The 21,055-nt window shown below is 48.0% G+C and overlaps 10 protein-coding genes across 10 annotated transcripts; 4 read left to right on the top strand and 6 right to left on the bottom strand.

Moving 5' to 3' along the window:
• Positions 1 to 245: 245 nt before the first annotated feature.
• On the top strand, positions 246 to 2,112 carry N7477_002960 (PEX28-32 family peroxisomal membrane protein; the record flags this gene model as incomplete). Its single annotated transcript, XM_056964623.1, has 3 exons — positions 246 to 258; positions 315 to 1,522; positions 1,576 to 2,112. 3 exons carry the CDS (start codon positions 246 to 248, stop codon positions 2,110 to 2,112), a joined length of 1,758 nt encoding a protein of 585 aa, XP_056824576.1.
• A 636-nt stretch (positions 2,113 to 2,748) lies between these two features.
• Positions 2,749 to 4,707, top strand: N7477_002959 (Zn(II)2Cys6 transcription factor; the record flags this gene model as incomplete). Its single annotated transcript, XM_056964622.1, has 4 exons — positions 2,749 to 2,924; positions 2,978 to 3,787; positions 3,840 to 4,043; positions 4,104 to 4,707. The coding sequence occupies 4 exons, from the start codon at positions 2,749 to 2,751 to the stop codon at positions 4,705 to 4,707; spliced, it is 1,794 nt and encodes a 597-aa protein (XP_056824575.1).
• Positions 4,708 to 6,407: 1,700 nt separating this feature from the next.
• N7477_002958 (uncharacterized protein) lies at positions 6,408 to 7,560 on the bottom strand (the record flags this gene model as incomplete). The annotated part of the gene is made up of 5 exons (XM_056964621.1): positions 6,408 to 6,716; positions 6,793 to 6,954; positions 7,014 to 7,138; positions 7,174 to 7,363; positions 7,423 to 7,560. The coding sequence occupies 5 exons, from the start codon at positions 7,558 to 7,560 to the stop codon at positions 6,408 to 6,410; spliced, it is 924 nt and encodes a 307-aa protein (XP_056824574.1).
• A 35-nt stretch (positions 7,561 to 7,595) lies between these two features.
• N7477_002957 (uncharacterized protein) lies at positions 7,596 to 8,215 on the bottom strand (the record flags this gene model as incomplete). The annotated part of the gene is made up of 2 exons (XM_056964620.1): positions 7,596 to 7,930; positions 8,155 to 8,215. The coding sequence occupies 2 exons, from the start codon at positions 8,213 to 8,215 to the stop codon at positions 7,596 to 7,598; spliced, it is 396 nt and encodes a 131-aa protein (XP_056824573.1).
• Positions 8,216 to 9,029: 814 nt separating this feature from the next.
• N7477_002956 (uncharacterized protein) lies at positions 9,030 to 10,564 on the top strand (the record flags this gene model as incomplete). Its single annotated transcript, XM_056964619.1, has 5 exons — positions 9,030 to 9,110; positions 9,182 to 9,654; positions 9,711 to 9,813; positions 9,867 to 10,214; positions 10,283 to 10,564. 5 exons carry the CDS (start codon positions 9,030 to 9,032, stop codon positions 10,562 to 10,564), a joined length of 1,287 nt encoding a protein of 428 aa, XP_056824572.1.
• Positions 10,565 to 11,376: 812 nt separating this feature from the next.
• Positions 11,377 to 13,305, bottom strand: N7477_002955 (uncharacterized protein; the record flags this gene model as incomplete). The annotated part of the gene is made up of 3 exons (XM_056964618.1): positions 11,377 to 12,473; positions 12,527 to 13,162; positions 13,221 to 13,305. 3 exons carry the CDS (start codon positions 13,303 to 13,305, stop codon positions 11,377 to 11,379), a joined length of 1,818 nt encoding a protein of 605 aa, XP_056824571.1.
• Positions 13,306 to 14,050: 745 nt separating this feature from the next.
• On the bottom strand, positions 14,051 to 15,528 carry N7477_002954 (putative cytochrome b5 reductase; the record flags this gene model as incomplete). Its single annotated transcript, XM_056964617.1, has 2 exons — positions 14,051 to 15,384; positions 15,444 to 15,528. 2 exons carry the CDS (start codon positions 15,526 to 15,528, stop codon positions 14,051 to 14,053), a joined length of 1,419 nt encoding a protein of 472 aa, XP_056824570.1.
• Positions 15,529 to 16,098: 570 nt separating this feature from the next.
• Positions 16,099 to 17,888, top strand: N7477_002953 (cytochrome P450; the record flags this gene model as incomplete). Its single annotated transcript, XM_056964616.1, has 3 exons — positions 16,099 to 16,231; positions 16,307 to 17,146; positions 17,200 to 17,888. 3 exons carry the CDS (start codon positions 16,099 to 16,101, stop codon positions 17,886 to 17,888), a joined length of 1,662 nt encoding a protein of 553 aa, XP_056824569.1.
• A 367-nt stretch (positions 17,889 to 18,255) lies between these two features.
• Positions 18,256 to 18,903, bottom strand: N7477_002952 (uncharacterized protein; the record flags this gene model as incomplete). The annotated part of the gene is made up of 1 exon (XM_056964615.1): positions 18,256 to 18,903. One exon carries the CDS (start codon positions 18,901 to 18,903, stop codon positions 18,256 to 18,258), a length of 648 nt encoding a protein of 215 aa, XP_056824568.1.
• A 339-nt stretch (positions 18,904 to 19,242) lies between these two features.
• On the bottom strand, positions 19,243 to 20,811 carry N7477_002951 (acyl carrier protein; the record flags this gene model as incomplete). The annotated part of the gene is made up of 3 exons (XM_056964614.1): positions 19,243 to 19,575; positions 19,635 to 20,539; positions 20,691 to 20,811. The coding sequence occupies 3 exons, from the start codon at positions 20,809 to 20,811 to the stop codon at positions 19,243 to 19,245; spliced, it is 1,359 nt and encodes a 452-aa protein (XP_056824567.1).
• Positions 20,812 to 21,055: the final 244 nt, after the last annotated feature.

The following is a 21,055-nucleotide window of genomic DNA, read 5'->3' as shown; positions in this document are numbered from 1 at the left end:
ATTGATCGAGAATAAATATTCTCCTAATTATTTCAGCATGCTAAAGTATTTATAGACCTTAAAATAACACCGATATTTCCCAGCGTCGGTACTTAAAAAGTGTTGCACGGGCAGTCACATGTCCTCCGGTGCTTTGCCCCCCGCAGATCAACTCTGGACCGAACGAGCCTCTCACCATATAACGAGAACGATCGCCCGCTCAGCCAGATGAGCTGACACGCATCGCATGACGTCGCCGTAATTGGATGGCCGCGCTCGGTATGTGCCCTTGCCCTTGACCATGACCAGAGAGCAACTAGTTGATGCTAGGCTAGAAGACCTTCCGTGGATCGATTCCATGGCACTCCCAATGAACTCCCAAGACCATGGCCAGTCTGACTCTCAACCGCCGACGGTCGCTCCTTTCTCGCCCTCTACCATCACTGGATCCGCCTTGAGCTCACGCCAGCGCTCCAGTGTCATCGTACACCGAAAATCTCCGCTGCTGGTTGCTACACCGCCGGCCATCACCCGAGCCCTGGCCTACTCGCACCCGTTTCTCCTGCCGTTGAACAAGCTTGCGGGCCTGTTGACATGGACAACTGGGGACCCGTGGCAGAGCTTCCTGCTCGTGGCTGTTTTTTGGACGGTGGTGCTATATAGCGATGCCATCATTCTGTGGGCAGGCCCGATTTTAGTAGTGATCGGATTGATCCTGGGCATGTATGGCCGTCGCTACTCACCTTTGTCATCAACGACCTCGACGGGTGAGAAGCACCAGAGCAGAGCTGCGGCGGAAACGACCCGCCACCACAAAAGTCTGGATGACATCGTTGAAACCTTGCGCATATTCACAACCAGATGCAATATCCTGCTCGAGCCTTTGCTCGATTTGACCGATTTCCTATCCACTCAGCGAACCCCAACATCTGCAACTACTCGGCCGGCGCTTACTGCTCTCTTCATCCGAATTCTCCTTGTCACTCCCATTTGGATCGGTCTTACCCTTCCGCCTCTTTACCTAATTACCACCCGACGTGTCGTCATGACCGTCGGTACTATCGTCCTCACCTACCACTCGCGACCTGCACGGGTCTCACGTGTAATTCTATGGCGGTCTCGAGCAGTCCGCCGCCTATGCTCCATTATCACAGGGCTCTCCGTCGCAGATGGCCCAAGCACACCGAAAGCCCCAGCCCAAGGTCAGGGCCAGGGCCAAGGCCAAGGGCTGAATATATCAACACGGCGGCGTGGGGACGGCTCTGGAGTGCGATTCACGTTCGTCATGTATGAGAACCAACGACGCTGGCTTGGAATTGGCTGGACATACTCTCTGTTCCCGTCAGAGCGTGCTGCCTGGACAGATGAACACCTCAACTCTGTTCCACCGAAAGACTCTTTTGAATTGCCCGATGTTTCCACCGGTGGCTCGAAATGGCGTTGGGTGGAGGGTAGTGAGTGGCGCGTTGAAGGCGCGGATCTTTCTACTAAATCAGGATCCAAGACCGCCGCGAGCGAGGGATGGATCTATTACGATAACAAGGTTCGTTTATCTCAACAGTCTGGATGTCGATGCCTATTGCTAATGAATCATAGTGGAATGATGGCCGTCGCGCTCAAGACGGTTGGGATCGATATACCCGCCGACGTAAATGGTATCGCGATGCTGAACTGGTCGAGGTGCAACCAGATGGCTCCGACGAGACCGTCTCAAATTCCCCACAAGCTCAGGTAAAGGAAGAGGAAAAGGATTCCGATCCTGAATCGCTAAGTCTCTCATCTACAATACCCCTCAAAGCGCGCAGACGGGGCTGGTTCCGCGGCAAGGACAAAGATCACGTCAGGAGCACTTCAAAGGACCAAAATCGTGCCACAGGATCAAATTTCGGAGCCTCTCAGGATGGTGCCGGCAGCAACAAAGGCACACCGTCGCGTCCGATAAGCGTTCGCAATCCGTCCCAGTACAGCATCAGGGAAGGTAGCGTGGGAACGAGCGATAGCACTAGTCTGCGCGAAGGAGACTCCTCCATGCAAGACCACCTCGATCGATGGTCGACCAGGGCAGCGGGGGGCACAGAACGAGCTGAAAGGGAATTCGGGTTGAGTGATGACGTGAATATGGGATTGAGTTGAATACAACTATCGCTAGTCATACCCGAAAGAGTGTATTTTCCAATTTTCTTGTTCGTCTTTTTGGAGTCATGAGACTTAAAACACCCAATGAATATACCCTGCTAAACATCGCTGACATGAAGATAATATTCGGAATTCTTTGCGTGTCTACCTAGATACCTGTTCTAGACCTTGATTTAGCTTCTTTCTTGGCCATATCTCTTGATGTCCTTTGGACGCGTCGCTCTACGTTGATGCCTTCAATGTCATTTTTCATAAGTGGCTTGTGTCGTTCTTGGTATTAGTGAGCGCTAGTCCCGCCGGCAAACATAAAAGATGGTGCGCTCGCCTATGTTGTATCCTCAGAGCGCTCCTTGTGGCCTACGTCTTAGATACGAGCTGGAAATGGTATGATGAGAATATTCTGATTTGAGTAAAAAAAAAAAAGCTATGGATGCGTTTGGTAAGGTCAAGATCATGCATAAATTCCCCTTCTTAACTCACGTCGATGCAGGGGCCGCTAAATTTACAAGTAGATAACAATCACGTGTAGGCGCAAGATTGTCCCAATTGGGAATAGCGTGGTGGGATTTGCTATCAAATCGCGGGGAAGACTCACCATTGATGCGAAAAGCATTCTCCAATGCGCCAAACACGATGACCTTGACTACGTTCCACGACACGGGATGGGCCTCTCAAACCTCCCCGCAAGTCTCCGCACATGCTCGTCCAGTCCCCAAAAAGGGGCGCCGGCAAACAGGCACGCCATGGACTCGCTCCGGCTGTCTGACATGTAAGAAACGTCGCAAAGGGTGCGATAAGGCTAAGCCAAGGTGTGTCCCTACGTGGGTAGTTGCATTATATGCTTAGGTTGACCGCCAGTTAGCTGCAAAAATTGCCTCAAACAAGGCCGCAAGTGTGAGGGCTATGGCGATCTCTGGGTGGAGCCACTTGGTCCATCGGCTCAGGTATTCATGCAGGCGAATGCCTCGAAGCCGCCTCAATTAACGGCTCACTCTCCTGCTCACCAATTATCACCGTCACCGTCGGTATCGCCATATTCTTATGCATGGCACGATACGCAGCTATCTCCAGTCTCATTGGACTGTTCTGCGTCGTCCTCGCCACTACGGTTTGTTGACATTGAGACCGAAGAGACTATCCAAGATCAAGCCACAACCAAATCAACGGAGTTTAATGGTCAAGATAACTCAGCAGTCATCATGCGACCTCAAGGGTATCCTATCCCTAGTCACCTTTCGGGTCATGAATCATACTATCTACAATACCATGTAGAGCATGGATCCAAACTCCTCGCCAATCTCGAACGTGATGACAACCCACTACGGTCCCTGCTAATTCCATGCGCCATGTCCTCTCCATTATTGATGAAGGCTGTATGTGCGGTCTCGGCTCTTCACCTCGCGAATCGTTCACGTGAGTTCATTGCACAGAATGCCGCAGCGACTTTCTATGGCCACACTCTTCGCGGTATTCGGACAGCAATCGCTCAATGCTCCACTGACTTACTTCCTGATGACGCTATGCTCGCAGTGGGCTTGATGTGCAAGTACGAGATTGTTCGTGGCAGCATCAAACAGTGGGTTGTGCATCTCCACGCAATGCAGCGTCTCATCGCGTCTCGTGGTGGCCTCGGGTCTATGAACCCAGATGCGGCACTTTTTCTTCGAGGATTGTACGTTTTTTTACAATGCAACATTTCGATTCTATCACTTACGATAATCAAGATTTGTCTACTCTTATAACATGGCTCGCATCAGCGCCCGCAAGCCCATCGCATATTCTGACCCCACAGACACCGACATCGGTCCTCCAAAATTAGATATCTATATCGGGTTCACTGAGGAGATCCTCAAACTTTGCGGACGCATCGCAGAGCTACCTTCGCTGCGAGACGATCGCATTTCTCTAAGTCTGGCGATAGCATCCATGTGAATTGCCTTTATCCAGCAACCAAGGTCGTCATCATACGCTAACAATATAAATCGCAGAAATGACTCACTCCTATCATGGACCCCCACATTAGTCGACTTTATCATCCCGGAGGGCATTACATCCGCTACTCTAACCCGACTCCAGCTCGTCGCAGAGTGCTTTCGCGAAGCAGCGTTTATTTTCCTCCACTCGACGCTTGAACGCATGAGTGCGAAGTCTGATACCCCCCAAATACCATTCGACCCAGATGCATACTCCATTAACACCCCCACATTACCCTGCGAGGACAATCTGTATCTTATGGAATGGGCCCCTCTAATCTCAACACCGAAGTCGATCGCCATTCAGCGCTGCCTCGCACGCGTGAAGACCTTTCCCCTCGACGAACACTGCGAGTACTCGGCTCTTACGTTCCCACTATTTATCTCCGGCTGCGAGACCGAAGTTCTCGCGCACCGCGATCTTATCATTTGCTTTTTAGGCAAGTTGCAGACCAATTTTGGCATTGGGAATGTCGAGCGCGCAAAGGAATTACTACGTATCCTCTGGGCGAGACAAGATGCCAACGCACAAGATATTGCAGCTGGAGGCACAGTGTTGAGGAAAACTCATTGGATGGATATCCTAGAAGAGTTGCAATGGGAGTTAAGTCTCGCGTAGCTTTTTAATTGGGCCTACTTTGTATAATATGTATTATAAGAGGGAGGAGTCACATCACCCACACTGCTTAATGTCAATAAGAAGAATAGATGTTCGGTCGCAAGTTGACATGTTCACTCTAGTGAAGGCCATTCGATACTCTCGTGAGATGTTACACCGATACAAGCAAGGGTTGGCGTTTATAAATATTCAGCCATTTCAATACATTTAGCAAGGGTTCGGTGCTGTAACGTTACACAAAATGATCAAGCGCACATTCCTTTTCATCGCTATCTGACCCTCGCTAGGAACAAATAAACTTGCTCCTTCTCAACTAAAAGTCTGCATATGATAAACCTGCTCGATATCGCATATTGGGTGTTCTCGGCGGACCTGGACAGAATTAGATGAACAATATTCAGCATCAATAGACCAGCTGGAAGACCATGATCTCCAAACTTGTCAAATGAGATTTCAGTGGGTTGATTGAACATTCCTGGCTGTTGAAAGAATAGTATGCTTGAAGGGAGTGGAAATTCCGGGATAGACCGACCCGCCCTAGATTTAGTACCCAATCTTTGCACTGGAAGACGTTCAATTATAAATGGGGCTCTGTAGCACTCCAGGGCAGCTCAGGCTTGAGGTATCCTTAGTCTCTCTCCCTTGAAGGAAAAGTACCAGTCACCCGAGTCGATGAAGCTCAATGCTTTTCGACCTCTGATTCAATAGTCCATCCTTTCCATCTCAGCTGCTTGAAGTAAGTACGAAGGCGCTTTGGTCAAGCTTAAAGCATGCATTGACAGACTCCAATCCAGAATGATGCATTTCATTTTTCTTGCAGCCCTGACCTTGACATCTATCCAGGGCGCAAATACCCAATGCGACGGCGTGAGCAACGTTGGCAACAGTTGCGATGAATACAAAAACGGCTGTCCAAACAGCAGCTTCTTGTATCCGGCGGGTGATTGTAAAGAGCGGATTCAGCTCGTCGGTGAATACAACTGTTGCTGTGGATGCCCCGGCAAGATGATCGAGTATCATCACTGTGTTATCGAGTTCTACGCAGAACCCCCCCTTGAGCTATAAGACACCCGGAAATATTGTTGGGTTCTGTCAAGACGACAACTTCTATACGCGCATCGACACAGAGCTCTACACCAAACAACAGTGCCAAGATGCAGAGCTCGCGATTGCGAAGAAGATGACCAAATTCTACCAGGCAAAATCGGGACAGAAGGCGGAGTTCTTCACTCCCATGAAAGGCGGAGGTAAAGTCAAAACTTATCCTGCAGGGAATAAAGCTTGGGTGTATAAGATTTGGGAAAGCATTGAACAGATCGAGGGGGTCAAAAATATCACATCGTCGTGTCAAGATGGCAAAAAGCGAAGTTTGGTGGCTGCTCAGTGTCCTTTGGAGAAGAACAACGCATGCTCTGGGCTTATGGGTAAGCGTTTCCATGCTTCTACGGACCTTTCCTACAAGACAGAATACGGGGTCGAAACACCGACGTGGCCTGGATCGGGTTATTGAAGTCCTGGAGTGTATCTCGTCTTCTGTACTTTGCGTTGGCGTTTCGAGGGAGGAAAGTTGACCTTGAGATTGTCGGGCTCATAAATGTGCACGTAATGATATTGACTGCCATATAACATTCCAACCATGTAATCGTAAATGATGGTTTCCATCATACACAATTTTAGCCTATGCAATAAGGATATTGTTCTCACCTGCGCTGTTTCTTCAAGAACCCCTCTTGTTCCGTGCGGCTCTTTTTCAGATCCACCCCGACAACCAAGATTCCAAAGCTCAATAAACTTAAGCCAAATAGAAAGTAGAACGGCGCAGATACATTGCCCGAAGGCGTAGCATCGATGATAGCACTGGACACAAGAGGACCGATGAACGACGAAGTCTTTCCGACAATACTGAAGAGACTGAAAAAAAGGAACTCGTAGCCGCGGGGCGTCACCGAGATCATAATCTGCGAGTAACTAGTAACTATACCAGGGGCATATCGGTAAGCCATAGAAGGCTTGGTAAACCTTGGGAAATTATTAGTGAATTTCTAAGAGGAAGCTTGAAGGTGCGCCTGCGAGAGTGGTACTTACCCAGACCTCCCAGACGTGATGAAAACCAAATTTGGTGGTCCAGTTCCCTATCATTCCCCAGCCATCAAGGAGAACAATACCGAATGCGATGGCATTGAACATGGTCTTTGTGCCGAGGCGGTAGCGCTGCTGAATGGCCCAGAAAAGATAGATACCAACAGCCTTAAGATGCATATTAGAGAAATTGATTCGCCATCCATCACTAAGTAATCATAACTGACCTGGGCCGCAATTCCCACAATCAAGAGATACGTTAGCTCTAATGTGTTATAGGCTACCAAGCTATTCTGTAAAGTCGAAATGACGGTGACAGTAGTGTTCAATGAGTCTCCCAGTAGGAAATAACCTGGGACAGGCGTCGTGAATAAGCTTCCCCGGCACCTGGATAGAGAGAGGGGACGAATACATACCGATGAGATATAGCAAACTCTGTTTCAGCCTTCCACACCTGGCTCATTGCAAAGTAGAGTTGCGACAGGCCGGCCATGATTATATTCCTAGAGCCCAGATCCTGTTCAGGTCGTCGTTTTTCCAAAAAGAACCACGGTAAAGAAACAGCAGCCAGACACCACTCGCAAAAGCAATGAGAACACTTGATCCCCAATTGTTCCTTGCTTCACTTGCATTAACATCAAGACCAAACATGATGCCAACAATAATAGCAAGGATGACAATCTCGGCCACAGACTGAATGTAGAAAGCAACATTTGCAAGTTGACTTCTCTTCATGGTATCGGCGTAATCATACTCTTCACGAGATATTGCCATGCGCAATTTCACTGGCCTTTTCTCTCATCTCAACACTATTTCCAAAACGTCAGTGTAGTCTGATACGCAATGAGCCCAACAATGTACAGACCTACACCTATCTGCCATTTGTCTTCGGTGTGACCGCCCAGCCAAGCGAATCCTATAGCATAGGCGATGACAGAGAGAACAATTAGAATGTTGGGACGCCAGTTTCCAATATCAGCAAAACTTCCTATGACCAAAAATATCACGATTTGAATAGCGAAAGAGATCCCGTTGCATAGGAGGACAATGCTTTCAACTGAGCGAAATCTTCCTGCAAAGAGAAGAATATCAGAATCTCCCGCTGCTTGATAAAGCAAGTTCTGGAAGGCTGTAGGGGCAAAGTCTACACAACATAAATTAGTAAGTCGAGTCGGAGTAAAAGGTGCGATGCTTCCTTCGGTTCTCGGAAACGTCTGAACAGTTCACGGATCTTCTCGTCTGCAGATGCCCATGTTGCCCTTGCAGCGCCTTAAACACAACCTAGTACACGTATTCTTCACCAATGTCCTTGGTCTACTTTTTGAAGACGATTTCATTTTTCTTTGAGAGACGGAAATTGAAACTTACTGAACAGAGAAAGACCATTGTTTCCAATGTAATAACTATCGCAACAATCAGTCAGAGTCATGAAAAAGAAAGTAGGCGACGCACGCATAATATGCCCATATTTCCCACTTAGTTGCGATATTCTCCTCGCTACCCTGCTCCAGTATTGAATTTTTCGAATCTTCGCTTAGGTTAATTTCCCCCACGATTGTAGGGGTTGCTTCGGAGTCCTCCGTTAGGGCTGGATGTTTAACCACCATACTGTAGCATTGGGCTTTGTATTCTCAAAGTGAAAAGATGAATTGTCTTGTGAATAGGAAATGGTATTTCTTGGTGTTCATATTGGAAGAATCTATTGAACGCTAGAGCAACCGTATCTCTGCTTTGTTTCCTCACCCTTGCCGAAATTTGCAGGGTTAGATCGATTGGAGAATGCCAGTTTTCTCTTATCAATTGATAGGCGAGATAAGAAACTAGCGTGTTTTGCACTCCTCGGGAGATACGACGATCAGTACAGGGATCTTCATGCGAGATGGAGAATACCGAAGGATCACGGAGGAAGAGAGTGCAGTGGTAAGATACTTTATAAAGATGCGAGTGAATCAAAAGACGGTGTTCATTGCAAAGATAGCTCAAAGAGGAAATGTGATCCACTGGGATTGTGTCGCTGGACCTACTTTCCTGGATGGGAATAGCGCATGGGTATAGACGTGGAGTGGTGGAATGAGTATGATTCTCCTTAGTACGGACCCCTTTGAAAGTCCTTTCTCGCTGTTGACTTTCCACTGGTATCGCTGCTTCTATAAGTATCTTAATTTGACTGCTAATTTGGAGAAACGAGATAAAGATAATTCTAAACGGATTGATCACTGCTTATGCGCCATACTGAGCACAAGATGGATCTCTTGACTGAGCCGAACACATTGGGTGGACACTCCGTCCAGGACTCTGTGGAAGAGGAGCTGTTCGATCCCACAGTATGTGCATCCCTTTACAATGTATCTCTCAGTTTGACCGGTATGGCCGTGCTCATGACAACTTTGAATAGATCCATCTTGATTATGTGCCACCTGAAAGAACGATAACGATGCAAGACTTGCTTTTGAGTCAGAGTTCAACTGCAACTCCGATAGCCGGGACAATGCCATTCTCCCTGCTGTCACCGCGAGGCGCGAGGGCCTATCGCAAAGCCCTCTCCAGACGAAATGTGATTGAGAATTGTGCAAGCTCGCCGTTTCCTGGCACCTTGGTTCTTCGTGATGCGGTCAAGTACTCCCACTTTATTCGGGATTTCTGGACCCACCCGGAAACAATGAGCATAGTATCCGACGCTTCTGGGGTGCCTTTAGAGGTGGTAATGCCTACAGAGATTGGACATACAAATATTCAAGCTGAAGGAGTCACGATAGCAGAGATGGTGAGCAGCCTCAAGGTTGAGCCATCAGTGGAGAAATTGGAGTTGAGTCCTGAAGAGCGAGCTTATGACCCGTTGAAAGATGAGACCTCTATCATACCTTGGCAGTGAGTCTCGTCCTCGATTCAGACTTATGGCAATGGTAAGACTAACTTGATGAAAGCTATGACTCTTATCCATATGTCTGTGTGCTCATGCTCAGTGAAACCGATGGCATGGTCGGTGGAGAAACATATATCAAAAGGGGGGATGGCGAAGCCCAGAAGGTAAATGCAACTTGACTATATCATAAAGATCTAGTAAAATTGAAACGATATAGGTCGATGGTCCCCAGATTGGACATGCAGTAATGCTGCAAGGTGGGGAAGTTCAACATTTAGCCGCTCGTGCCAAGGGAGTTTCGGAGCGCATCTCGACAATTACCAGCTATCGCGCCCAGGTGCGAAATATTTATGACTTCAGCTATATCACCAACATCCGGCCTTATGCAGATCTTGGATCGCTCTACCCCGAGTGGACTCGTTATCGCCTGCGAAAGCTACGGGATGAGATCACTCATTATCTCGATCAAGCTGAGAACGAGTCGAACTCTTCTTTCCAAAGAGAAGAGCTACAGAATGTGATCACTCAACAGATCGAGTACCTACATCGGACTTCTCGCCAGATGGTTTCTCCTGAGTACCAGGAGCATATATTGAAGAGATACGGCAAAGCAGCATACTATGATGTGTTTAGAATTGGGAGACTGTGCAATCCTTGCCGGAATTCGAGAGTCTTGCCTCTTCCACAGATCAAGAACGAGGTTGGATGCCTGAGAGTGTTTATTGGATGGACCTTCAGAAGTCTATCGAGACCATTCGCATGAAAAAGACTCTTCAAAGTACATTTGGTACCCACCCATGGAATAAATCAAGGAAGTACTACATGGGTGATGAGTTATTGCGACAGGGATTGAATGAAGTGTTCTTAGACTGGCTTGGAATTTCGGGTCTTTGGGATCTCTATTGCAAGCGTTAAACTCGGACAGTTTCAAATTAGGGATGATATGAGATGGGTTGTATAGTAGCTTGTGTATATCAAATTGTGTCAACCCGTCTTGAACATGTTATCTTACGTTGATTAATTTGTCTGATTTAACTCTCAACTGGCCGCCAAATTCGCATTTCTTTTCTTTTTCTTTCATTCCCAAAATTGATCAAGACCGAGTTGAACTGAGAATCAACACTTCATAGTGGCCGGCTCGAAATAGATGGTCATCAGTCTCTCGCGCGATCACCTGTCAGGTTTTGTGTGAGGCTTCTGCTCGTACAATTCTCCATACAGAGACTAGGCACTCCGTCTGGTCAAAGGAGCAAACTCTCGAACCCTGTCTCTGATGTCTCTGCAGATTGATTGCGTCTATCTACACGAATTCGGATAGTCCGATGACCGCAAGAACGAAGATTCAAGATCCTTGTCCGATGACAGAAAGTGATCGGGAGATTACGCCTAGAGGCCGGAAACCTTTGCTCTTTCCGGGAAACCCAGAGTCTTGGCTACTTTGAAACGTTTGACGTTCTGCTTGCCTTATCAGGAGGTTTCACTTGAGCTTTCAGGAGAAAAAGGCGCGAAGCAAAATGAGTGTCTAGACAAAGCGACCTGAATTGCGTGTCTCGACACGTTGGGATTATCGTTCGAAAAAGGGGGAGGAAGATGTCTCAAGATTGCAATTGTCAACTTCTTCAATTCTTTCGTATTCTATAATTCTATCTTCATTCAAGCTTTGCTATCGAGGAAATTAATGCCCAGGCTTTCGCAAACGCAGAAACAAGTGGTAGTGAAAAATCCAATCAGAGAAAAGCAAGGCCAGTAAAAGCTCGGTTTTCGTCTGAGACCAAGACAGTCTTGTTCTTTCCATCCAAGTCGCAACGATAGATGCTGCCGCCAAGATCAGTGACGTAAATGGAGTTGTTACCAGCATCGATCTTCAATCCAATTGCTTCGTGGAAGTTGCGAGTCAGAATCTCATACTTCTGAGACGAGGACGTCTTGATGATTCGGCCGCATGCATCGAGGCGAGAGCAATTCAGGGAGTTTCCTAGTGGAAGCTCACCACGATCGGTCCAGTAAAGAGTGTTGGAAGACTCCTCAAATTCCAGGTCAATAGGCTCCGGAAGGTCTTCGAGGATGCACTCCACATCGGATCTGGAGGCTGCAGATTCACCAGCAGGAGTTGAGATATTGGCACAGAAGATACGGCCCTGGTCACCCTTGGATTGGCCCTTTTGGGTCCAGAAGAACTTGCCAAGCTTTGGAGAAACAGTGATACCGACGCACCAGTTGTCAATAGTCTTAGCTGGGTTGGTCATGTCAGGTTGGCCTGTCTCGATGAGGATCTCCAGGTCTGAGCCATCAAAGTTGCACCGGTAGACACGACATCCCTCGCGGTCGGAGAAGTAGATCTTCTTTGCGGCGCCGTCTATAACAAGTTGTTTGGGGGTGTTGATAGTACCAGGAGCGATGAGGGTCTTGATAGCCATTGTCTTCGGATCGAGTGAAAGCACTGCACCGTCTTGCTTCCCCGGAACGCCCATGTTGGTCCAGAAGATGAGGCCGCTGTCAGTGTCAACAGCAACACCGTCTGGAAGAGCTTGGTTTTTGGCAAGGGTTCGTTTAAATTGTCCGGTTGCTGAGAATTCAAGAATGGAACCTGATGACATTGTCGGCGTGGGAGTGGCAAGACCAATGTCCAAGACGAGCAAACTTGGTGTATTGACTTCGTCCAATTTGGCTCTCGGAGGATAAAGGCCACCGCGTGTGCTCTTCGTGCCTAATTTACCGTCGGCGATATAATGCGTGTTGAGGAAATCCACTGTCTTCGCTGGAGAAAGACCACGTTCCTCGACATAATGAGACTCAATGAAAGCGACAGTATCCAGGCCCACGTCTAGATGCTGTTAGCGTTTGACGAAAATTAATCTATGGAGGAATGGTTCTTACCATCCATCATTTTGCAAGGGGTTGCGCCTCCCTTAGCGAACATCTGGGTCCATAGAGAGTCAATCTCCTCGGGAACGGAGACGCCTTCTGCCAAAATCGTCAAGGTTTCTCTCTTGACAGCAGCCCACAGACGGTTGAAGATAAAGCCAGTTGACTGCTTTTTGGCAACGTACGGCTGAGTTGCAGCTTCTTTGCATCGCTCGACCATGAAAGGGAAAATGGCTTCCTCGGTATAACCGTCTGTCATGAGCTCAACCACCATGTTCTGGGGTGGCATGTAATAATGCATGTTCAGAATGCGAGATTTTGTAGCATCGGAAACCTTCTCGATCATTTCTGACGACTTATAAGAGGAGGAGTTCGAGGCCAGGATACAGTCGCTTGGCGCAAGTGCCTCGAGCTGAGCGAAAGTATCGATCTTGAGCTGAAGTTTCTCCGGAACAGCCTCGACAACTAGCCAAGCATCGAGGATTGCATCTTCAAGACTCTCAAAAGTTTCCAATGTGCCGGGGGACTGATTTGTCTTCTGCGCGTACGAAGCGATGTTCTCTTTGAAGTAAGCAACGCTGTCCTCTCGTTGCTGGGGGCTTGGATCCCTGATTCGAACGTTGAATCCTGCTGATGCCCAGACACAACCTAGGATTGCATAATTAGCTGAATACCCCAATGAGGGTCATTCTTGGGCGCAATTTACCTATCCGCCTTCCAAGCACACCACCGCCTAGAACCACGATGGCCCTGTTGCGGTAATCTCTTGGGGGTTGCCAAGTGGGAATCATATTAAACAGCTTTGTTCAATGACCAAAAATGACGTTGTGAAGAGTATCCGTGGAATTGAATGATGAGATTCGGAAAGGCCGATGAAGACATGGTGGGCAATTAATATAGTCCCGCAGGACCGAAAACCCAGAAGAGCCGTGGAATACTCGGGAAGCCAAACCAGGCACAATCATGATTAAAATCTTTCTAGAATCCGAATTAGCCGCGGACAGGGCAATAGGTCATAGGCCATGCTCATTTGTGGTAGGGGTGACGTCAATCCCGCGGCAGCACTTCCTGCTACCTCGGCAAGTATACGTGAGATAGGTCCCGCAATATTCGTATTGTGCGTCACAGCCTGAGCCGTGTAGGTGGGTCACGCCTTATCCATACGGGATCTTGATTCTTGTTTTATCCACTCGGAATGGTTTCTGCTGCCATAAGTTCCCAAATATCGGGCCGCGATGGCTGGTGCGCCGTCTCGGGTCCAGGAAATTGCAACGGGTTTGAGGCTTTCGTTCCGTATTTTTTCGGAAAGCTCGATTTTGTTCTTCTACCTAGACAATTTTTGTTTCTATGAATGTGTAGAGTAGCCTTGGATGGTTAAGAAAGTCTATATTGCAACTATTTTCAAAGTCTATGAAGTACATGTTCTGGATAGCCAGCGAAAGGATGGGGATTGAGATCCCAGCAGGAGAGACAAAAGGCAGGTACAAAGGGAAAGAGTAAGTTCAGAAAAAGGAGATAAGACTTTCAGCTTATCACCTAAAAACAAAAGATTTGATCTGTCATCTTTGTCACCGCACCAGGGGCTTCGAACCCGAGGTTCACCAAAGCCTTCTTGGACGCGTTGATCATTCCGGGCGGCCCACAGAGCATGATTTTGGTATCCATGGCTGGACTAGGCAGTCTTTCACTCATGACCTGAGAGGTCACGTAGCCCTCTCCGTACGTCCAATCCTGAGGGGGCTGGTCCAGCATGTACCAAATCTTCAAGTTCATGTACTTGCGTGCGAATGCTTCTAGCTCCTCCCGTAGGAGAATATCCTCTTCGGAACGATTCGCGTAGATAAGGCTTATCTCTGTGGTATCACGCTCGTCTTCGCAGATAGCACGAATGAGCTGGTACATTGGAGTGATGCCAGTTCCACCGGCAATCATGCCAACGCGTCGACAGAGACCGCGTCGATATCTCATCATGCCCTTCGGTCCCCGGAAGAGAACTTTGTCGCCCACGACCAGATTTGCAAGGTATTGACCAGTAAAAAGGCCATCTGGATAGCACTTGATCACCAATTCTAGGACACCAAGATCTAGGTTGTTCGATGTCGGGGTATAGGATCGGGAAACTGACTCTCCATTGACGGTAGCCTTGATGGCGACGTGTTGTCCGATTGGAAGGCCAATTTTATCGCGCGGGCTCGGAAGCTGGAAAGTAAAGCGGTAAACGCTAGGCGAAAGTTGTAACTTGGCAATCAGTGGCAGCTCTTTGAAGTTCTTGGGCTCGAGAAATCCCTTCAACTCGTGTCGGTTGATCTCTGGCGTTCTCCTGGCCTTGACGTGCGGGGGGTATCGAGTGAAGCCCGATTGAATTTGAGTGAATTTGGACACTTTGATGCCAACGATACTCCCCACTGTCGCGAAGACAGCGGTACTGGTGAGAATTCCATTCAAAAATCCGCCTCGCGCAAGACTCAATCTTGGAACAGGGAGCTTTTGTGCCCAATTTGGCACAAGCTGCGACAGCTTAGAAAACAATCTGTCCAAGGGGACATGTAAATGCCCTTGCGTATATAGAAGAACGAGCGCCACCATGCCTCCGATCGAGCCTGTGGCGATTGCGATGCTGCCAAAAGGTGTGTTCGAGGGTTTGGTTGAGATTGGTTGCAGTGGTTCTTGCTGGATTACCCGAACAGCCTTGGGACGATTGAACTCGCGAACTCCCTTCACAGTGCCTATCAAGTATGTCTTCAGGATTTCATCGGCATCTTCAGAGTGACCGACATCTTCGTATGCTTCCGTTGCATCTGTTCCGGCGACATCGCAAAGAACATCTGCTCCGCCGGGATGGTCGCGAACATACTCGGTGACATTATAGACTGTAAGGTTGATGTCAGTCTCTTATTTTCTGTCACGATTTTTAATTCCCGAATCTTACCCTTTCCATGTATGACAATCCACAAGTCGTTCTTCGTCTTGTGTTTCCCGACTTCTTCAGAAGTATATTCTCCTAGGGATGCCATGGTGACAACGGATCAAAGTGCGTTGGCAAAAAGAAGATAAGATCACAGGAGCAATGAATAGCGAAACGATCGAAGGGTAAATAAAAGAAAGATATGATCGTGAGGGCGACTATTTGACCCCGTCGAGACCTGGATTGTTTTGAGTGTCAAAATTGTGTCAAGTCAGGGTGGAAAGAAACACTTTATTAAGCTTACACTTTGATGAGCCGGTTCTTTAATGAGGGTTTTTTTTCTTCTTTTTTTTTTGCCTCATCAAGCCCGCCTGCTTTATTTTGAGCAGCTGTAGGAAACGTGTTCCGAGGTAGTTCCGGGGCACCAGGATCAATCGGAACGCTTCCTTTTGATGATGGCTCCACTATGAGCAAGGCATCCCGAGGTAGTCCCTTTCTCGGAAAGCCGAGATAGCAGTCATATCCGTGACACCCAATTGCCATTTGTTGATTTTCGGTATACCGATTGATGGACCCTCGGAATGGTTGCGGAAATTTTTCTCATACTGAAGAACTTAAATACACTGTGGTGGGCAGGTCTCATCCAGTCCAAGACCCTATTCATCGTCTATCTTCCACTATGGCTATACAGCAGTTTCATCTCCTGGGAGACCATGTCTCTTCGGCACGGGGTGTCGAAGTAAGTGAGAAATTGAATGTTGACGATGTGAAAGATTTGATTGCATCTCACTTTGCTATTGTGAGCCCCAATGGTGAGTTCATTCACACTCTCATTAATCGTAGGACAGCTTAGAGCGGTTTGGGGTAGCTTACTGACAACGATTTAGGCATTGGCTTCCAAAGCAAAGACAATGAAGTGCTTCTCGAGGTCTCGGACATACTGGTTGCAGAGGGCCCAGTAGCAATCACAATCGACGGAAATGAGGTGCGCGATCCACCAGCACCTAGTGCATTGCCGTACGTGGGCAATTACTTCGAAGTTTACCCCGACCATCTGGGCAACCACCAACGTCTATTCGAGAAACTCGGGCCATTGATCAAAACGACTACCATGGGACGAACCGTCTACCAAACCAATGATCCGGAAATTTCGGCTATTGTCTTCGCGGAATCCGATTTCTTCACGAAAAAGATCAACGACGCTCATCCCCTTTCTGCGCTCAAGACACCGGCTGCTGGGGTCTTCTTAGGAGATACCGATACACCGGAGTGGAAAGTTGCTCACAAATTTCTTCCTCCTGCGCTTGGCCCTAAAGCTGTCCGCCACTATGCTCCCACGATGCAAAAGACAGTCGAGGAGGCCTTCCGGGTGTTTGACGCGTTTGACGAGCAAGGCGAGGCTTGGAACGTATATCAATACATGCTGAAGCTTGGGTCTCAAGCGGTCGGAAAGCTTACCCTCGGACTGGATTTCCAACACTTTTCTTCTCCTGATGCCCCGCTGCATGAAATGGTCCACTTGATCGCTGAAATCCTTTCTTTGAACAAAAAGGTGACCTCAAAAGGCAACTGGTATGGCATGCTACCATTCGGGGATCCACAAAAATTGAGGCAGTGCCAGCGTCGTGTCGAAGACTTGGTGGATGAGTCAATCAAAAATGCAGCCAGAGGAGGTGTTGAAGATTTACCTCTCCAGGATGCTGCGCTGAAGGCTTCGAACATGGTTGGTATGTATTCTTCCACAACGCATTAATTACTTTGGGAATCTAATACGTCCCAGATTATGCTATTCGCGCAACTGATAACAAGGGCGAGAAATTACCAAAATCAAGCCTCGTCTGGGCACTCGTTGTGGCAACTGGAGCCGGCTTTACCACGACCAGTTCCTTACTGTCGTGGTTGATCTATGGTCTCGTCACCTACCCCGGGATGCAAGAAAGGTTGCTTCAAGAGCTTATCGACAACGATATTGACGACACCACCGAGATCACTGCAGATGTGACAGAGCGTCTCGACTTCCTTGACAAATACATCAAGGAGACACAGCGCCGACACAATCCCTCTTTCCAGCCCGGTCGCACCACCAAAACGGACCTAGTGCTACCAGGTGGTTACAGGTTACCCAAGGACGCCGTCGTAATTCCGGCATTGCACCATATTCACAACAACCCTGCACTCTGGGATAATCCCAACAGATTCGACCCCGATCGATGGGATACGGAGGCTGTAAAGTCCAGGCACAAGGCAGCGTATATTCCCTTCGCCGCGGGCCCACGCATGTGCATTGGATTCAATTTCGCTCTTCAAGAGGTCAAGGTCTTCCTTCCGAAGCTAATCTATCGGTACAAGTTCATTCGTGAAGGAGATGGTCCCATCGAGTATGATCCGATGTTCCAGTTGATTAGGCCAAACAACCTCTATGTTCGTTCTGAGAGACGTGTCAAGTGGCCCCCGAAGACCGAGAACTGAGATGCGTTGTTTATAAATTATGTTCATGTTGATACTCTAGAATTCACTGTATTTTGTATGATTCTCTGCATTGACTCATCGAATGTGTTCTGATACAGCCAGACCGTGTGCACACCTTATATAGAAAACTAGCTTGATCAGCGGCAATTGTGAGGCAATTGGTTGGCAGAAGATGACAGAGCATGTGAACACGCAAAAAGCGCCACCAATGTGGCCCACTAAGTGGTGAAATACGTTAGTACTTGAAAGTGTTAATATGAATGAACTTTGAACTTCTTCTGACCCGATTGACCGCACGAAGTTTCTATCGGAGAATTATGTTCCATAGAGATAGTAAGAATGGTTCGAAAGCAAGTTTCATATATGGCTAAGTAACATGCTTCGTGAACTCTCCAACCTGAGTTTGCAAAGAAGTTTCATCTGCCAACCACAGCGCGATGTTCTTCATTTCTTCCGCGGCACGCTCCACCCACAGTGAGGACACATTCGCCAAAGCACCCTGGAAAAAAAGTACGATCTGACCGCCATCTTTACCTCCAGCTCCAGCACTTGCTAACATACCCAGCTTGGTTCGAATATGCGTCTGTGTGACTGCCATATGACGATACGGGTTTTCTCCCAGAACAGCAGGTCCAAGGCCGGCCATCCAATTAAAGATCATCGATTCTGCGACTACAGGCAATATATCTTCCATCGGATGGCCTGTTTGCCGAGACAATTCGTGCCATGGAACATTCGCATATTTTGTAAGGTTCTCCTGATCCTTCTGAATCCTTGTCAGGTACTCAAGTACCGTTTCTGTTGGCTCAAATTTCACCAAGTTCAGAACCCCTCCAAATGTGGGCCCGGATACATCTGCAGCCTCATGAACAGACTCAAAAGGAAGATTCTCCCGAAGGAATGGTAACCTGGCCCTCTGCGCTTCAAGATTGAGAAACAGTGCATGTGTGTGGTTGGTATGCAAGATGATCATCAAGGCAAGCGCAGCTTTGAGGACAACGGGTGCGGTAAGCATGGGATATTGTTCCCGTAGGCGCACAAACTCTGGAGCGGCGAAGGAGACCACATGGCCATCCTGCGTGGATCTTTCAGGGGACACTATAAGCTGGGGCGTCGGGTGTGGCCAAAGTACTTGCTTGTGATCCTGCAAATCTGTCAGATACTTTGCATGAAAGTTCACTGCTGAAGCTGCTATTGGTGATTTTCGGAGTATGTGATATGTCTCCGCCCAGGCTTTGAAAGATGAGTGGGGTTGAAGTGGTTGATCGCTCAGCGCTCGGTCAAGATCTTCGTGGAATTGCGAATGATATGTAGCGTCCAATATGGCATGAGCCGCTATATGCAAATCAGCAGACTAGAACAGCGAGGGAATTGTGCGGGAGGAGAATTCACTGTTGGTGATCACAGCTGCCGAGCTGGTTTCCCGAACAAAAATGATAAGACAGCGGAACAGTGGTCCCGGTAGTTTGGCATGGTCTTTGAAAGGGTAATCCATGGCTATAGTTCGCAGTTCTTGCAGTGTATCCACGGACTCGATATCCAGAATACACTTTTCGAGGACCTTGGAACTGTGTCGCAGGGTCACGTATAGACCAAGCTCTTTGCTAAGCGATTTGTCGTCCATAACGACATACGAAAGCATCATGGGATGCATGAGCAAGGTTTTTTCGAGTGCTGTTCGCATTTCCTGTCAGGAGTCAGATGTTGCAGGGAGAAATTGTCAATGCCATCCGAATGTTCTCATACCTGCACACTTGCATTCTGTGACAAGATTGTGGTTCGAATGTTCCAGGTGTTGATGACTTGGGACCGACACAGTATGTGGACAAAGTCTGTGCAGGGGAAAATATTTTCGACTTCTCCCCAAGTAAAACCTTGCTCCCCAATAATCTTTTCAACTGTCTCCTTCGTGGCACAGAAAGCACCCTCTTCCTGTCCAAGATGGACCATGTCTTCAGTCTCCGGTGGCCCAGTACGAAGCCCTTCCCGCGAACTGTCGGGTTCTTTAATGTTGCCATGTGCTGCAATTCCCTCAAGTGCCTTGATTTGATCAGCAATCGTAGGTATAGCAAGCCACTCTGTGAGAGAAACACTAAGCCCTGTCTCGCTTCTGATTTTTGCCCTAGCACTGAGCATGAGAATGCTGTCTGCTGCCTGGGCTATGGGGGCGGAGGTGTCCAAGTGCGACGCTTGGAGGCCTAGTAATCGCGACCAGATAATCACAATAACATTTGATAGATTACTCTTGTGCTCGGGTGCCTGGAGTTGCATTGAATTGGCAACAAGACTTCTCAATTTTGCCTTTTGAATCTTTCCCGAAGCACTGCGGGGGAAGTCATCAAGCCCCAGAGAAGATAGAGAGATCCATGCTCTAGGAGTATAGTGAACTCCCAGATTTTCACGGATACTTTCATGCATCATGTTTTCCATTTCATGGGAAGTAGTAACCCTTGTCACAACGATGGGAACTTCACCTGCTATTTCGTCCTCTCCTGCCACCACTTGTGGTTCCAGGGCAAGAAATTGAGGCTCCTGATTCAATACCTGTTCAATCCTCGAGGGAGAAAGATTTTTTCCTCCGCGGACAATCATATCCTTATGTCTTCCGACAATGTATAACTGCTTATCATTGCCCATGAATGCCTGATCCCCTGTCACAAACCAATTTCTGTTTTCAGAATTGTAGAAATCATCGCTTTCACAGTCCAAATATTGTCTTATCAATGTGGAGCCAGAAAAATGAAGCACCCCTTTAACACCTAGAGGCACAGGCGAACGGCTAGTCTCATCACAAACTCGTACCTGAGCCCCGGAGATAGGCTTTCCAATCGTGACCGTATCGTTCAGCACCGCGGTGGCCAGGTCTGCAATGGGTCCGGTGGAGAATGAAGACACCCTCTGTCATGCCATAGAAATTCTCCATCATGGAGATACCCGAAGTTTCTTGGCATTTCCGAGCGATGCTTGTGTTCAAAGTCATTCCGGCGAATATCACGCTTCTAAGACTTGGACATTTCAAATTCGAATCTTCAGCCAGTTGGACAAGAGCATTGATCATGGTTGGGACCAAAGCCGCGTGTGTACATGATTCGACACTCAATGAAGACCTCATTCTCTCCGGAGAGAACTTGGGGCCGATCAAAAGCACACATGCACCACGTATAATT

The sequence above is a fragment of the Penicillium maclennaniae genome (genome assembly GCF_028827695.1).
Source record: "Penicillium maclennaniae strain IBT 15551 chromosome Unknown utg000003l:1.0-5670915.0:1.0-5674809.0, whole genome shotgun sequence".
NCBI classification, from domain to species: Eukaryota; Fungi; Ascomycota; class Eurotiomycetes; order Eurotiales; family Aspergillaceae; genus Penicillium; species Penicillium maclennaniae.
The sequence above is the reverse complement of the archived record's forward strand: the minus strand, read 5'-3'. Positions and strand labels throughout refer to the sequence as shown.